The sequence below is a fragment of the Haliotis rufescens genome, unplaced genomic scaffold (assembly GCF_023055435.1).
Source record: "Haliotis rufescens isolate VD_foot unplaced genomic scaffold, xgHalRufe1.0.p SCAF_2, whole genome shotgun sequence".
In the NCBI taxonomy this organism is placed as follows: Eukaryota; Metazoa; Mollusca; class Gastropoda; order Lepetellida; family Haliotidae; genus Haliotis; species Haliotis rufescens.
The window spans coordinates 3,692,196-3,709,516 of NW_025963890.1; the positions used below are offsets into that span (position 1 = coordinate 3,692,196).

A 17,321-nucleotide genomic window follows, 5' to 3' on the forward strand; every position below is an offset into this window, starting at 1 on the left:
AATATAGAGGAGATTTATGAGAAGGATGAAGCAAGGAAGTGCATGATCCTAAATCTCATCTGGTTTCATGATTCTGGGCTACAATAGGCTCCCAGCTACCTATGCTTGTCGTAAAAGTAGACTAAATAGAATCGGGTGGTCAGACTCAGTGACTTGGTCGATTGCATATCATGGCACCCTGTCATTGTACATGATACCAGTCACTGGTTTGTCTGGCCCTGACTATGATTTTCTGGCAGCTGCAGTATGACTAAAGTGAAACAATTTCTACTGGTATTGACTCCATCTTCTTTCACATCATCATCATCATCATCATCATCATCATCTTCAAAATTCTGTTACATCAGCAACTGGCTTCCACTGGGTGGTCCAGATGTTTTAAGGGCTGCTATGTTTTGTGAAGAGATGTCCCTTGGCTATATGGTTGGAATATTGCTGACTGTATCTTAAAACAACATTCACTAGTCTACTCTATCATCATATTTTTTCTTTCTTGTCTTCTACACCATCAGTACTAGCACCCTATATAATGACATGTCACTTCATTTGGCTGCTGACCGCCTACGTGGTCTAGTGGTAGAGTGTCCCCCTAGAAGGTGGAAGAACCAGGGTTTGATCCCCGGCTGCGTCATACCAAACACGTTAAAAGATGGTACATGTTGTTACCCTGCTTGGGGCTAAAACCAGGCCTGGCTGGCTCTGAGTCAGTATACTGTGTCTGAGTGGGGTATTCATGTTAAACTGCGGCATGGTATCTCAGTGGGCTAGCACTATAATATCAGCATTAGTCGGGACCAGTACAAGCAGCCATCAACACACACTTGGATGCACGTAGCTATGTAAGTGTCCCTTGGTCATGCCAGAAATCTTTGTTTGTTGGAAAGAATCCTGGTTCACCCCGATTATGTTGCTAAGTTTGCCCACACCGTACACTTGCCAAAAGGTTTCACCAAAGTGGTAAGCATCTGAGACCTTCATAGCTTCCCGCTTTCCTCCCACATGACACGCCGTGATATAACTGGAATACTGTTCAGAGTGGTGTTAAATTCCAAACTCTCACTATGTCAGCTGCTGTGATATAACTGGAATATTGTTCAGAGTGGTGTTAAATTCCAAACTCTCACTATGTCAGCTGCTGTGATATAGCTGGAATATTGCTAAGTGATAAACAGCCAGCATGATGCCAGGTTACCTGCAGCTGTTTAGTCTGTAAGAGGCTGCGATTCAGCTTGTGTTTGTATTTATCTACAGGGTCATCGGCTGAAGAACTCGGAGAACCAGACGTACCAAGCCCTGAGTCAGCTGAAGGCAAAGCGACGTGTCCTGCTGTCCGGCACCCCCATACAGAACGACCTGCTGGAGTACTTCAGTCTCGTCCACTTTGTAAACACTGGCATCCTAGGTAGGGAGGAGTACTTATCAACACTGGCATCCTAATGTGATTGGGTGGTCACAGTGCTTGTTGCAGCGCAGTAATGTCAGTTGGTGGTCACAGTGCTTGTTGCAGACCCGTGAAGATCCGGGGTAGGAAAGGTCTTCAGCAACTCATGCTTGCTGTAAAAGGCAACTTTGCTTGTTGTAAGAGGCGACTAACAGGATTGGGTGGTCAGGCTCGCTGACCAGGCCTCAAAGTTACGACTAAAATGGTTGCCAATGTGACATAAATTTCAATTTGTCTACTGTCTAAAATTCAGAGGTAGCCAAAATACTACCCTGAAAAATATCTTGTGGCGACTACCTTCTATTGGTACACATATGTAGATGCAACAAGTCTGCTACTAATTGTACTCACAAATAATTCCTCCTGAAGTCAACAATGAACCAAAATACATAAATATTAATGTAATTAGTATTTTATTTTAGTTGATTGGATAAGCAGGGATATACATATGTAATCTAGTAACATAAATTGCAACATAGTTCGAGTCACAAAAAACAAAACTCAAGTACAGTTTCCACTAATATACAATTCCAAGACTAGTGCTATGACTTGATATAATAGTTATTTGATCAAAGATAATTTCAAATGCTTTTGGCTACCTACAATATTGGCTCGACTTCTTGATTGATTACTGACTACCTGGAAAACAATACTTGTAGCCATATGGCTACTTGGTAAAAACTTTGAGGCCTGCTGACTTAATTGATGCTTGTCATTGTATCCCATTTCCGTGGATCGATGTTCATGATATCAATTACTGGATTGTCTGGTCCAGACTCAATTATTTTACTGACTGCCGTCATATAGCAGGAATATTGCTGAGTGTGGCATTAAACAACAAATAAACAAACTTGTTGCAGCTCACTGATGTGGGTTGGGTGTCACAATGCTTGTTGCAGCTCTCTGATGTGGGTTGGGTGTCACAGTGCTTGTTGCAGCTCACTGATGTGGGTAGGGTGGTCACAGTGCTTGTTGCAGCTCACTGATGTGGGTTGGGTGTCACAGTGCTTGTTGCAGCTCACTGATGTGGGTAGGGTGGTCACAGTGCTTGTTGCAGCTCACTGATGTGGGTAGGGTGGTCACAATGCTTGTTGCAGCTCACTGATGTGGGTAGGGTGGTCACAGTGCTTGTTGCAGCTCACTGATGTGGGTTGGGTGTCACATTGCTTGTTGCAGCTCACTGATGTGGGTAGGGTGGTCACAAGCACTTGATTTTGGGGGAAATCTCAACTCTATAATTATGTTAGTCACTCACTCACCCACTCATACTGCATACTGAAGCGACCCGTGAAGATCCGGGGTAGAATAGGTCTTCAGCAACCCATGCTTGCCGTAAAAGGCGACTATGCTTGTCATAAAAGGCGACTAACGGGATCAGATGGTGAGGCTCGCTTACTTGGTTGATGCATGTCATCGTATCCCAATTGCGTGGATTGATCCTCATGATGTCAATCACTGGATTGTCTGGTCCAGACTCGATTATTTACAGACCGCTGTCATATAGCTGGAATATTGCTGAGTGCGGGGTTAAACAACAAACAAAGCATACTGAAGCAGCAAAACCACACCCACACCCACACCCACACCCACACCCACACCCACACCCACACCCACACCCACACCCACACCCACACCCACACCCATACCCACACACGCACACAATAACATAATAACATGAATATCAATCATGCCAAACTGCAGAACATTCAGAGCATGAGAGTGGTGTTCTTCATTTTGCCTGATGCGAGACCTTCTTGTGTTGCAGGCACAGCTTCCGAGTTCAAGCGTCGGTTTGAGAATCCCATCCTGCGTGGGAGAGATGCAGGTTCCACCGACGAGGAGCACAAGAAGGGGCAGGAGAAGCTGCAGGAGGTATGACATTTCCCATGGCATGTAAATAGTGAAGCCTTGTGGGGATTCCATGTTGGAAAAGGACCCCGGCAACCAATGCTCGTTGTAGGAGACAACTTAATAGATCGGTTGGTCAGGCTCAGTGACCTGGTTGATTGCTTATCATCGACTTAGACAGCATGGATCGTTGTTCACAAAATATATCACTGGATTGTCTGGCCCAGACTTGAGTATTTACAGGCCACCGTCATACAGGTGGAATATTCTTGTGTGCTGCATTAAACAACGAAAAAACAAATGAATATTGAAATATCAGCATTCCGCAATATTCCAGCTGTATGATGTTGGCCTGTAAATAGTCAAGTCTTGACCAGACAATCCAGTGATTGATATTATGATCAATGATCCATAACCCGTCAGGGTATGATGACCATCAACCAAGTAACAGAGCCTGACCCCCTGGTACATAAATAAACTGACGTAAATCACAAACTTGTGTTCTTCAGCCAGATGTGATATAGGGTTGTTAATGGAAGGTTGACCAATACAAGTGAGTTATCTAGAGTTATCTGTTCAGAGGCTAATATTTGGCCCCAAGTGTGCCAAATATATCAGTAAAAATGCCCAAAGTGGAATAAATAATTAACTATTTTTGTAAATATGGACATGTGACTTGTATTTCACTAACCAAGTTTCTTTAATGCTTAGATTACATTAAGTAATATGTTACCACTGTTATACCAAAGCTGTTGTCCCCAACAACTGCTCTTATAGCGAAATCTTCCACAGAGATCTCAATCACCTCATGCAGCACGTGCGTAGCCACCTAGCTGCCATGTGACACCCTTCACTCTTGTCTCTTCGCTTGCCATAGCAAGACGTGTAATCGACTGCTCTACTGCGTTTCTACGATTTTCCACCTCCTGCATATCCTTGGTGATATTTATTACTGTTTCTTAGTCCTAAGTAAACTGTAAATTACGGGGCGTTTGTTATTCGGCACTTAGAAAAATCGTTGCCCGCGGGGCAGGGTCCCTTGCGAGGACACCCGGTGCACCCTGTGCGAGGGTCTGGGGCCGGAGGATTTTGCGAGATACAGGCGCTACGTGCGCTACCTGAGGTGGCCGGTTCGTCCGGTCGGGCGCCCATTGCGGGCACTACCTCCTCGGCGGCGGATCCCTTGGCGGCCCTTGGGCTGTCCGGGGATTCCATCGCGGCTTTGTTGTCTCAACTGCCTGGTTGTTCCGTCCCCGGCCCCTTCGGTGGCTGCGGGTTCGGACGCGGGGTCCACAGGTACGGCGGCGGCTACCGTAGGCACCGGTCCTTCCCCCGAGCAGATACTCCCCTTATCGAGTAAGGACTGTGTAGCCATGGTGTATGACCTCTTTGAGGACATGCCACGGCCCCAGCCGGTACCCCTGGGAATCCACGGCTCGGTGGGTTCCTCAGAGGTTTTCGACGAGTCCGCCGACAAGGCTTTTCCCGCGTCAACTTTGTTGTGCAGGATCAAGCCGTCTTTCGAGAAAGCCTTCGCGGCGGCCTCCGGTCGGGGACTCCCGTTACCTCCTCCGTCGTTGAGAAAGGGTTCGTTCCCGGTGCATGACCTGGCCTTCCCCGAGGCAGGTCCCACCGCGGAGGCCCATGTGGAGAGGTTGGGTGTCCGTGCTCCACCTACAGTCACTCAAGCGACTTTATAGCAAATGGACACCCTCTCTCAGCACTCCATGCTCGCTATGTCACATGGCGACACCTACTTGGCGGCGGCGGTGGCCAGTCTGGTCGAAGGTTCCCCCACGGACCGAGACCAGCGCATTTATAACTGTTTAATCGGTTTGAATGCAACGCTTGAGTAAGTTGCCGGGGCTTCGGCCTTTCTTTCCGGCACGTGCCATTTCTTGAGGCGGCAAGCGTACCTTACTTTCACAGCCTTGGTATGCGCAGACCCAGATCCCTGGTGTTCTAAAAGAACAGCAGTCTGCTTCGTCTGCCGCGGCTTCGCGGCATACGTTGGATCTGGTTGGGTATCTGCACAGATGCCTGGGTGGTGCCCCTAAGGAGTCCAAGGGGTCAGTGTCTTCTTCCTCCGGGAAGAGGTCCCGCCCTGAGGGCCCCGGTAAGGGCAACATGCCGCCCTTTCGGGGGAAGAAGGGACACTGGGGGAAGCCTAAGCCGTCTCGGGACGGTAAAGGCTCCTCTCTTATTGGGAGAATTGGGAACAAGTGTTCGACGACCCGTGGGTGGTCAACACGATCAAATACGGCTATCGGCTAGATCTCAAAGCGGATCCGCCGCTCACCGTCGCCCCGTTGGAAGGTTTCAATTCGGAAGCCGATCTTCCCATCCTCGCCGATGCCATCGGCAGGTTGGTGGAGAAGAGGGTGGTACGGGAGTTAACAGAAATAACACCGGGGTTTTTACTCCAGGATATTTCTTGTTCCCAAGGACAGTGCCGAACTCAGAATGATTCACAATCTGAAATCGTTCAACGAGTTTTACCTGCGAGTTTTAAGCCGCCCCAATTTCAGAATGTTGACCTTGGCGGACCTGAAAGCTCTGATCATGCCGTCCGACTGGCTCGCTTCGATCGACCTGAAGGATGCTTATATGCATGTTCTGATTCACTCGGACCATCACAAGTATCTCAGGTTTGTCTTTCAAGGCAGGCACTACGAGTGGGTTGTACTCCCATTCGTCCTTTCGTCCGCTCCCTGGCTGTTCACCCGGTTAACCACCCCCATAGTGGGGTTCCTCCACAGGAGGGGTGTCAGGTAATTCGCGTACCTGGACGACGCGCTAGTGGCAAATCGAATGACGGACACCCTGTCACGCCAACTCGATTTCGCACTTCGGCTCTTGGAGCAATTGGGGTGGATTGTCAATCTCCCCAAGAGACCGGATCTCCTGATCCACCCTCACACCCGTCAGCTTCATCCAAACGCAGGGCAGTTCAATCTGCACGCTTGGATGTTGTCACCGAGCGTCTGAGGAGTAAAGGTTTTTCTCGTCGGGCGTCTCGGGCATACATTAGTATGCATCGCGATTCTACCCAGAAGGTGTATAATGCACGTTGGGCTTTTTTCATGAAGTGGTGTTGTAAACATCACATTCATTCGCCAGATAAGGTATGTGTGCAGGATATTGCTCGTTTCATGTCTCACGAGAGACCCGGAAACTCTCCGGGGGTTCCATTGCCAACTATGTCTCGTCCGTTGCTACGGTAAGGGACGTTGCTATGGGTACCAGTCTCTCAAAAGAGCCGGTGATTCGTGGTATTATCAAGGGTTTCAAGCAGCAAGATCTTAAAAAGGGCCGCCCTCGGGCACCGGCCTGGGATCTCTCCTTAGTGTTGCAATCACTTACGGAGGCTCCGTATGAACCCTTAAAAAAAACTTCGTTTCGGCATGTGACTTGGAAAACAACATTTCTCCTCTCCTTTGCCACGTACAGCGGCACGTGTGTCTGAGATTCACGCACTCGATGTCACCAAAGTACGATTTGATAGGGGCGATGTAGGAGCGGTCTGCCTGGGCCTGCTCATGGACTTCGTCGCTAAGAATCAGAAATTTGGCCAAACGGAGAGAGAATTCACTGTAAGATCACTCAAGGAAATCTTACATCCTGCTGATACCGAGGACAGATCGCTATGTCCGGTTAGGGCCCTTAAGTATTATCTTAAGGCTTAATGAATGTAGACAAGGGCATGACCGTCTGTTCATATCATGTAACCCTAATCGGACTGCTGACATAACTCGCAACTCGATTGCGTTATGGCTTCGTTCTGTCATCAATCTGGCGTATCGGTCTCGGGGGTTACCGGTTGCGGGGTCAAACCCGCACGAGATTAGGGCGCTAGCGGCAACATTTGCCCTACACTCCAATATATCTGTTCACAGAATATTGCGGGGTTGTTACTGGCGTTCTGACTCGGTTTTTGCCAATCATTACCTCAGAAAGGTCTCTGATGAAGACGTGGAGGGTGTGCACCGTCTTGGGCCGCTAATCACGGCACAAGCGGTCATCTAAGGGGTGTGCCAGGCGCAATTCTGAACTCCTCAGGCTTCAGACCTTGCACGGTGGTCAATCTGGGTCTACTCCAACGTTCTCACAGCCGTGGGTACGGGAGTAGGGGTCTCACAAGCCAGCGCGCTCATCCACAGGTAAGTGCGGCTTTCTGTGTGTTTCTTTATTTTGAATTGACAATTATGTACTTAATTGTCTGTCGTGTATCGCAACCTTGTAATGCATGCTTTCAAATATTGAATTTAGGTCACGCGCCTATTACATACGCTTAAGTAGGCTTGTTCTTGGGATAAACGGTCTGAATGAAATTAATTTCCCTCTTTTCGACTGTTTAACCTGTTCTAAGATTCAGCTCATACGGATACTGTGTTCTCATCCGCTGCGGCGATGAAATACCTATCCAGTGGGGCCGTTTGGAGTCACCAATCGTTTGGCAATAACGATTGAGCCTTACGGTATGCGTTTGACAGTGCTTTGGTATCCCTATATGGTAACGCCAAGCTGGGAGCATGCGCATCGAGTGCTTCCGCCTTGTTGTATACTTCCGCTGGTTGGAAGAAACACGAGCAGTCAGGTTTCGGGTTGTAGGTGCTCCCCACCGCCTACTGTGGTAGTCAGCCTCGGTATAACAGTGGTAACGTATTACTTAATGTAATTTGTAGAATTTTCCTATTCGGAATATTCTATAAGTAATACGTTACCACTGGGCTGCTGCCCGCCCGTCCGTCCCCCGAGCACTTGCTCTCGCAAGAGACAAGAGTGAAGGGTGTCACATGGCAGCTAGGTGGCTACGCATGTGCTGCATGAGGTGATTGAGATCTCTGTGGAAGATTTCGCTATAAGAGCAGTTGTTGGGGACAACAGCCTCAGTATAACAGTGGTAACGTATTACTTATAGAATATTCCGAATAGGAAAATTCTACAATTTTGCATCGTTGCACTGAATGCAGTGTTTAAATACAATTTTGAAATACCTCTGATTTTGAGAAAATAACAAATCTGGTAAATGATATAGTCTTTAGTTTGGAGTTCTTTGTTATTGTATGCTGTATTTCTGTTTCAGCTTGCTGCCGTAGTGAACAAATGCATTATCAGGAGAACACAAGCTCTTCTCACAAAGTACCTGCCAGTTAAAAGTGAGTTCATCCATCATACTACATAGTTTGGAGTTTAAGTTGAGTGGGTGGCTCAGTCGTCTGAGGCGCTGCAATATGCTGTGCAGAGTTACGTCCCTTTGGAATGCCATAACCTATGATGTTGGTTTCGAATCCAGGTTTGCCCCAACTATGTTTCAAAGTTTGGCAGCACCATACCTCGTGGTACCGGTAAACGTCTGAGACCTGCATCACTCAGGCTTTCCTCCTACGTTAAGCTGTCATACAGTGTGTGACTGAAATAATGTTAAAAGCGGTATTCACTCCCAATATTAAACCCGATATTACAGTATGTAAGCCTTTTGTTGAAGGAAGCCCAAAGTTATACAGGTCTCAGATGTTTACCACTTAAATGAAACCCTTGAGGAAATTGAAAAGCTGTACCAACATTCGTTTAATAAACAAGAACAATTACTAAATTGACAGTCATATCCTCCAATCTGGAGAGAAAAACTATATCTGACAGGAGTCAGTTAAAACTTTGATTAGAAGGAAAGCAATGAATGTCTGGATCAGCATGTTCCAAGCAAGTTTACCGTATTCGACGTAATAAGTGTCCCGCTCTAATAAGCGCCCACGGTGATATTTGCTAATATATTGGCTTGTGAACAATCCCATTTAGCACCCCTTCCGATTGATCAATGTACACAAGACTTATTTATTAGCGTATAATACGCACTCATGTGTTATATGCATTCTTAATTATGGGCAATTAAATTCTTGAAAAATATATCTGTCGCATAAAAACATTTCAGTCTGTCAACATAAACCACGAAATTTATCTTTCAACTCTGATTTTTCCACCAAAATAATATTCTAATAAGAGCCCCCTATCTCTAAATTTGATAGCGCCCTGGGCGCTTATTACGTCAAATACGGTATGTGTTTTTCAATATTGGGCATAAGGTTTCTAGCTGTTGTAAATATCAGTTGGTAATTTTCCATCACACTGTATTTCTACATGTACGCACCGCCTCCGTGGTCTTGTGGTAGAGCGTCCGCCCGGAGAGCGGAAGGTCCGGGGTTCGATCCCCGGCCGCGTCATACCAAAAGACGTTAAAAGATGGTACTTGTTGTTACCCTGTCTGGCGCTCGACATTAAGGGGCTAAAACAAGGACTGGTCGGCTTGGAGTCAGTATACTGTGTCTGAGTGGGGTATTCATATTAAACTGCGGCATGGTATCTCAGTGAGCTAGCACTATAAATCGGCATCAGTCCGGACTAGCACAAGCAGCCATACAAACACACACACGTGCATGCACGTCGCTATATAAGTGCAATAATCTTGGATGCGACGTTAAACCCAATTTCACCTCACCTCTACATGTACTCAAACAGCTATGAGATGGACATAACACTATGACAGCCTAGAGTTGCCGTAACAGTTAGGAACATATAACAGACTAGACATCCACCTGAGCAATGGTATATTTGCAAATACAGGCTAGAGAGCCATTCAGTACGTATGTGATTTGTCCCACACAGTTGAGCTGGTGATCTGCTGTAAACTCACCCCCCTGCAGTCGGCCCTGTACAAGCAGTTTGTGTCATCCAAGGCGTCCGACTGTGATGTGACGTCTAACGGCAAGATTGCAGTCAGCAGCCTTTCCGCCATCACTCAGCTGAAGAAACTCTGCAATCGTAAGTCACTCATGTCAGGATGTAGAATGGATTAAACCAAACAGAAGCAAATCATTTCATTCTTTTTTCAAGCAGTTGTCAGTGAATGTTCTTTGAAAGACAACATGGTTCTGGTCAGGAGTGTTTTGATCTGTGAATGTTTAGTCGCTCAGTGCTACATTTTAAAGACATCAGGTCAATTTGGTGCACATGAATTTTACCAGTAACCTATCCGCCATATCAATTTGATGCTACTGATACAGCCACATGCAGTAGCATTGCTATTTTTAAGAATAGGACAATAAAGCTCAACATAAGGCTAAAAAAAAAATAGTCTTGGTTCTCAGGCACCGCCCACATCATCCTACAGTTCGCCGCACGTGTCGTTTTTATTTCAATTTTTTTTTTTTTTTTTTTTATATATAAAAAATCCTTAAATATTCCAAGTCCCACTTGTATTCCAGTATTTTACTCATCAAGGAATGCATTTATGTAGGGAGGCCCTTTCCCAGGCTGATTGTACACAATTGTATTATTGATGACACAACTGTTTATTGGTTACATTCTAGTTTGTACAACTTAAAAAAACAAAAAAAAGACACCCCCCGCCCGCACTATATTTTCAAAAACCATTGCCTGAGAACCAGTTCTTTTATTTTTTTAAGCCTAAGAAGAAAAAACTTCTCTAGTTTCATCTGTATGGTTTAATATGATTAAATCTCAAAATTGAATATCAAAGCAGTTCATAAAGATCGAAAATTGGACATCAACATGAAATAAATTACACACATTAGAAGATCCATAATAGCGTGCGGCAACCTTAACAGTGATATCCATCAGGTCAAATTTCAGCACAAGTTTGTTTAAACTTACATTTACTTGATAGCATTTATTTCAAGCCATTGGTGGAAGAGCAGCCCTCCACAGCCCTGCTTTTAAGCGACGCTTCTAAAAATGGCATCTGAAAAATAGAAACTGGTCCTAAGAAAAGAGCTTGTGCACATCCCTTACCAAAATGGTGGAAAGTGTTCGGTGTAATGCATGGTGGCCTTTGTGGAAGTTTAGCACCATGTGTACATTTTAGAGAAGTAGAGTTAATGTTATTGCATTACGGCTGAAATGATACATTTTGTCTCTGTATATCATTTTGTCACCTGCATCTTCAAAGGGAATCCTGGAGACCCAACCAAACATGTTTAGTCAGTTATAGTCAATTATGAAAACAGCAGTTTGAGAACTGTGTGCATACTGTCCGAAAATGGTATTTGAAATTAATTTAGTTATCATTTTACGTTTTCTCCTCTTATACCCAGTTATTGTATTGTTGTAGATTGGTAACCTTATGATTCACATTGTTGCACAATACGATGCAACAAAGCCTTTACGAATCAGAACACCCCTATATTGCATATGGTTTTTTTTACTTAGGGCTACAAATGTTACCGATTGGTTTGATATGAGACGTTACACACTAGCCCTATTGTTTGTCACAGGTGTTCATATCCCACGTATTTATTTCCATTTATTTACCGATGAAATGTGAAAGTTTGTTCTTCTTTGCCAGTGTGTAAAATAGTTACATTGCATGCATGCGCTTCTAAGATCAAAGGATGTATAGTGTGAAAAGTTAACTAGTTGAACAATCGTATTTCTGGGACTTGCCGCGGATATTTTCAAACAGATTATTAGAACTCCATTCAGCGATAAACCGTTGATTATGCAATGAGAAGCGTTATGTGCAAATAAACAACGAACAACAATACAATCATGTCTGTGTAAAACTCTCAGTATTAAAAGTGTACATAAATTTTGGGAGTCATGCGTTACCGCGCGTAATAACCGAAGTAGCGCTTTATCGAAGAGCGCAATAGCGAGCGATCACTGTACTAACTTTGACCTTGAGCTTCAAGTTAGATGAAACAGTCGGTAAGACTTTCGCCGATATCCCCCCTCAAAACTCTATATAATTAAAAGGATGGAGCGGCAATGCATACATATATTACTTTTGGAAGGGGGACACGGGCGGAAGTCTTTCCTAACAGTCGAGTATGTACATTATACACCTTGCTGCGTGGCCCTGGCGTACAAGTTTGCACTAGGTTAAGGTCAAGGTCAGTAACCATGACTTACTTCGTGGCATCATTGTATCCGCAGACCCTGACTTGGTGTATGAGAAGTGTGTGGAGGGAGCAGACGGCTTTGAGGGAGGCCTCGACTGTTTCCCCCAAGGTCATGACCTGAAGAAGATCAGGCCTGAAATGTCAGGTAAGTTCGTATCTGAGGAATGGCAAGTGACTCCATGGCATGTGATTGATGGGCTTACCAAGCCATTTCTTGACATGGTGTATGAGACTTGGTGTTTGTTTCAATAAACCCAGAAAATAGGAGGGAGATATTTGGGTGGGTGGGTTTTGGGCTGCATTATTGCACTGAACAATGTCACTGGTTACATTTTGTCGTCAACATTTTTTGTGATAATAAATAAATAAGCAGGTCTGAGAAGTTATTTTTATTAACATATTTATTTATGAGAATTGACTTTGATATGTTTTTTGCATGTATGGAGTATGAATGTAAAAGTCAATGTGCACACTTTGTGTAAATCAGCTTGATTGTTTTTGATAGTATGTGGTGTATTAGAGGAAAGCATGAACAGTATTCCAGTTATCATGGCATGTTAGCTTGATGTGGGGGAAAGCCTGAAGTGATGTAGGTTTTAGACATTTACCACTTTAGGGAAACCCTCAAGCATGGGTATGGTGCTGACAAACCTAGAAACATAGTCAAGGTGAATCTGGGATTCAAACCCACAATCATAGTTTACCGACATGCCTAAGGGATGCAACTCTTATTAAAAAAATCTGAATATATTTGTTTATGCACTTATTTGTTGGTGTGATGATGTAGGGTTATGTCCCTTTGTAGGCAAGTTCGTGGTGCTGGACACCCTGCTGGCTGTGGTGAAGTCAACAAGCAATGACAAGGTGGTGCTTGTGTCCAACTACACGCAGACACTCGACCTGTTTGAGAAGCTCTGCAGACAGAGGAAGTGAGTACAGTACACGGTATAGGTGCCAGGTGCTATAAATCGCAGGGGCGGTGGGGTAGCCTAGTGGTTAAAGCGTTCGCTCGTCACGCCGAACACCTGGGTTCAATTCCCGATATGGGTACAATGTGTGAAGCCCATTTCTGGTGTCCCCTGCCGTGATATTGCTGGAATATTGCTAAAAGCGGCGTAAAACCATACTCACTCACTATCAATCGCAAAGAACAATGAAGAACGAGGTGTGGTTTGTTTCACAATAAATAATTGTTCTTTCATGATGTTATTTCTGAAGATTGGAACATGCGTTCCCAACTTGATGACGTTGTATATGGGACGACTTTTATTTTATGAGGGGGCTGTCTAGTGAGTCGTTCCCCAAAGATGTAGCTGACAATAGAATTGTGACAATATGTGGGAAATACACACCTGTGCAAAAAATGAAGTTGTCCAACATTGTCGAGGTCGGATTCTATTGAGGGAGTCATCATTATTAAAATACGGGGAAATATTTTGAAGCCTGTACGTTTCATCATCATCCTTAAAGAGGCTGTACATAATGTTGATATCTCATATAAGAAATAAACGATGTCGTTTATTTCTTACATAAAGGAGGACCTTTACTAATCCACTTTATCAGCGACATTCTGATTGATGAAAGGTTGTTCTGACGTGATCTGTAATGGAATGTCCTCCGATTTTTGTGTAGTTGTAGCGACCTCTAAGATCAGATTTAAATTAGATTAAACCGTACCATATTATTGACTGAATTGAAAACAAAAGTGTAGCCTAACACATTTCAATGAGATATGAGAGTTCTCTTGGCTTTTAGAGATAAAGGTCATCTAATTAGCTGGTTTTCTGGTCATGTAAGAGTTGCTTCCCCTCATGTGCAGTGCTCTGTTTCAGCTACCAGCATGTGAGACTGGATGGATCCATGACTATCAAGAAGAGAGCCAAGATAGTGGAAAGATTCAATGATCCCACTGTAAGTTTTCTGCTGTGTATGTTCAGACCATTGTTACTTTAATGGAATCAGGTTAATTCAGGAGGTTAGGATGATGGATGAACTCCTCAACATGACCCATGTGTATTTATCATTAATGATATTGATCATTGCATCACGACCTTACTTTATAAACTTACTGCAACTTTTGCCTATTGTATTGTAGGTATTTCCTATGTCATTGTAACCTTGTGAGAGGTACTACTTTCATGTGAGGCCTGCTGACAGGTTTTATATCTGAATTGTAAGACCTAGCGTTTTCAAATTGAAGTTTATAAACGGGCCTTTGATATGAATATAATGTTGATTTTTGAGTGATTAAAAGTCAGTTGTTTTTGTCACATGAAAATTCCAAGATGTAAATCGAATCTGCAACCTCACATATTGTGTTAAGTTTTGTAACCCATTGTTTTCCGACTCAGCAACCAGGGCAGATGATGAAAAGTTCTTCAGTTTTACATGTCATGACTTCAGTTGAATGCATGCTGCACATGATCATACTCGCACGCTTTGATCAAATTCCTTTTATACCACTACACCATGTATTGTTTCACTGTAAGGTATCCCAATGTTTTCTTATTTTCCTGGTATTTCTTGCATTTAGGTTCATAAGTTTGATAAAACACACCTCCTTGGTTTTGGTTGAAAATGTAAACCCGCAAAAAGGGAAAAGCCCGAGGGACGTATCCTTAACCTCAAGATGCATAGACTTGTTAAGCTGAAAATTAAGGTACACAAGTAGTCTGAAGTTAAAATAAAGGCAGATATAAATGTACTTTGAATGTTAGATCACTCATTCAAAGTATTTTTTTACCTTCCTTCATTTTTACTGTAGAATATTTGTTTATCTTAACTGTTAGCTTAACTTGTCAAAAATCGCAATGGCTAGATGGATGGTGTAAATCCTGCTGGGGAACCATGTAGGTAGTAGTGGTAACATAAGTCCCCATGGCCCCCAATGGGGTAATCTACCTTTGGTTGCTGGCGATCTATAGCTCCATTTTAATATTGTATTGTCAGGAAATAGTCACAAGTAATGATCTCATTGTGATTTGAACATGATCATCTAAAAACCATGATAATTTTGTTTTTATTTATTTTATTTTACTGTATAACTTGTTCTAATCCTGATATATACTCCATGAGTATTCCAGGTTAGTATAGGTCCCCAGCAATTTGTGTGTCCGTAAGAGGCTTGGTGACATGGTCGACAGTGTGTCATTGTACCTCGATGGAGAGGATCATTGCCTATAATAACAATCACTAGATTGTCTGGTCCAGACTCCCATTATTTACATGAAGCGGTCATACCGCTGCGACAGTGTTGAACTAAACAAAACTTAGGGCTCGAAATCTTTTCCTCGTGTCTTTGGATTACCATATGATTCCTGTTCCCAGAGCCCAGAGTTCATCTTCATGCTGAGCAGTAAGGCAGGTGGGTGTGGCCTCAACTTGATAGGAGCCAATCGGCTGGTGATGTTTGATCCTGACTGGAATCCAGCCAATGACGACCAAGCTATGGCCAGATGCTGGCGTGACGGACAGAAGAAACAGTGTTTTATATACAGATTTATTGCAGTAAGTTCATGACAGTTACAGGGCAGCGTGAGTGACTGAGATACATTTAACTCTGCTTTAAACAGTATTCTGGTCATGTCACAGCTTGTCAGCCTAATGTGACAGGAAAGCCCAAAGTGATGCAGGTCTCAGACGCTTACCTCTGTGTTAACCCACGAACACAGGTATGGTGCTGACAAACCTAGACCTGCCAAGCATGTATTTGGCCCCAAGACTGCAGCAAATGTCAGTACAAATTCCCAAATTGGGATTTAAACATTTCCTGATTGATCATGTTCATGTTAATAATATCCTTATCACAGGCAAGTGACTTTGTTCAACATGTGCCTCTGTGCAGTGTATTGGTACCCAGTAGGATGAGAGGGCAATGTGGCTGTTAACCTGCTAGTGCCTCACAGGCAACTTGGGTTGTATACTCCCCAGGGAGTTGAGAATGAAAATTGAGAGCACACTGATCCATTGACAGGGGTAATAATGTAGCTCTTTGAACAGACTTTATGGTGTGGGTTTGGCTCATCATAAGTACAGTGATCCCTCGGTACAACGCTACCTTCAGGGTCCAAATAATTGATGAGCGTTAAAGATGATCAGTTTAACGAAGGTCGAGTAGTAGGTGGTAGATGACCAAGAAAACAGTATACATGCTCTGCCTACCTAACACGATCTATGTTGCACGTTTCAGAAGTTATTTATGATTCATAGTGTAAAAAAAAGAATTGATCGAGTATTACCGGTAATCTGCGCTTTCAAATTTTGGGAGCCATGCTTTACCACGCGCTATAACCGAGTTAGTGCTATAGTGAAGGGTGCAATAACGAGGGAACACGATATGCACATTATTATTACATGAATTCCCTCACTTCTACCTCTGTGTTCACCTTAACACATGTTTACTGATCGTGTTTAGTCTTGCATTTTGAAAATTACTTGAGAATGATAACATTGATCTTTGTATAAATAATTTTATTCGATCCTGATAATGTAAAGTATTGCTTGAAAGAAGCATTTTTGTTTACCATCTGCTAAAGCTGGACAGGAGGCATGTTAGTTTCTATATTTTAGTTTTGTTAAACTGTTCAAGGCCTCTGAGCATTAACTGTAGGCAGATTCACATAAATGTTTATTGTGTTTTTTATCAAGAACAGAAAGACTGGAACAAGTGTACAGTTTAGCAACAAGTCCAAATCTTGAATTGAGTGATAATTCATTTGTTGCTGCATTATAGAAGGTGGACATTTCACTGCGAGTGGGATGAGTGATTGTGGGTGTGTGTTACAGACTGGCACGATAGAGGAGAAGATCTTCCAGCGCCAGGCTCACAAGAAGGCCCTCAGCAGCTGTGTCGTGGACAACGAGGAGGATGTGGAGAGACACTTTAGTCTCGATGAGCTCAAAGATCTCTTCAAACTTAACGAGACCACTATCAGCGATACACATGATAAGTATGTTCACTGGTTTATTCTTCTCATATACTGTGTGAAATAAGTAAGGGGACACTTTAGTCTCGATGAGCTCAAAGATCTCTTCAAACTTAACGAGACCACTATCAGCGATACACATGATAAGTATGTTCACTGGTTTATTCTTCTGATATACTGTGTGAAATA

At 43.7% G+C, this 17,321-nt stretch overlaps 1 protein-coding gene across 2 annotated transcripts in view; it reads left to right on the forward strand.

Moving 5' to 3' along the window:
- The window catches only part of LOC124114524 (DNA repair and recombination protein RAD54-like), a 44,602-nt gene that overhangs the window by 24,289 nt on the left and 2,992 nt on the right, over window positions 1-17,321 (forward strand). Inside the window, exons 12-21 of one of the 2 annotated variants that reach the window (XM_048399515.1) lie at window positions 1,252-1,402; window positions 3,207-3,313; window positions 8,376-8,448; window positions 9,953-10,108; window positions 12,242-12,352; window positions 13,013-13,136; window positions 14,040-14,118; window positions 15,535-15,714; window positions 16,993-17,110; window positions 17,234-17,279. In XM_048399515.1, coding sequence (XP_048255472.1) covers window positions 1,252-1,402; window positions 3,207-3,313; window positions 8,376-8,448; window positions 9,953-10,108; window positions 12,242-12,352; window positions 13,013-13,136; window positions 14,040-14,118; window positions 15,535-15,714; window positions 16,993-17,110; window positions 17,234-17,279 — 1,145 coding nt within the window. Of the gene's footprint in view, window positions 1-1,251; window positions 1,403-3,206; window positions 3,314-8,375; window positions 8,449-9,952; window positions 10,109-12,241; window positions 12,353-13,012; window positions 13,137-14,039; window positions 14,119-15,534; window positions 15,715-16,992; window positions 17,157-17,233; window positions 17,280-17,321 lie in introns of both variants that reach the window. The other variant, XM_046475148.2, reaches the window with a different exon arrangement.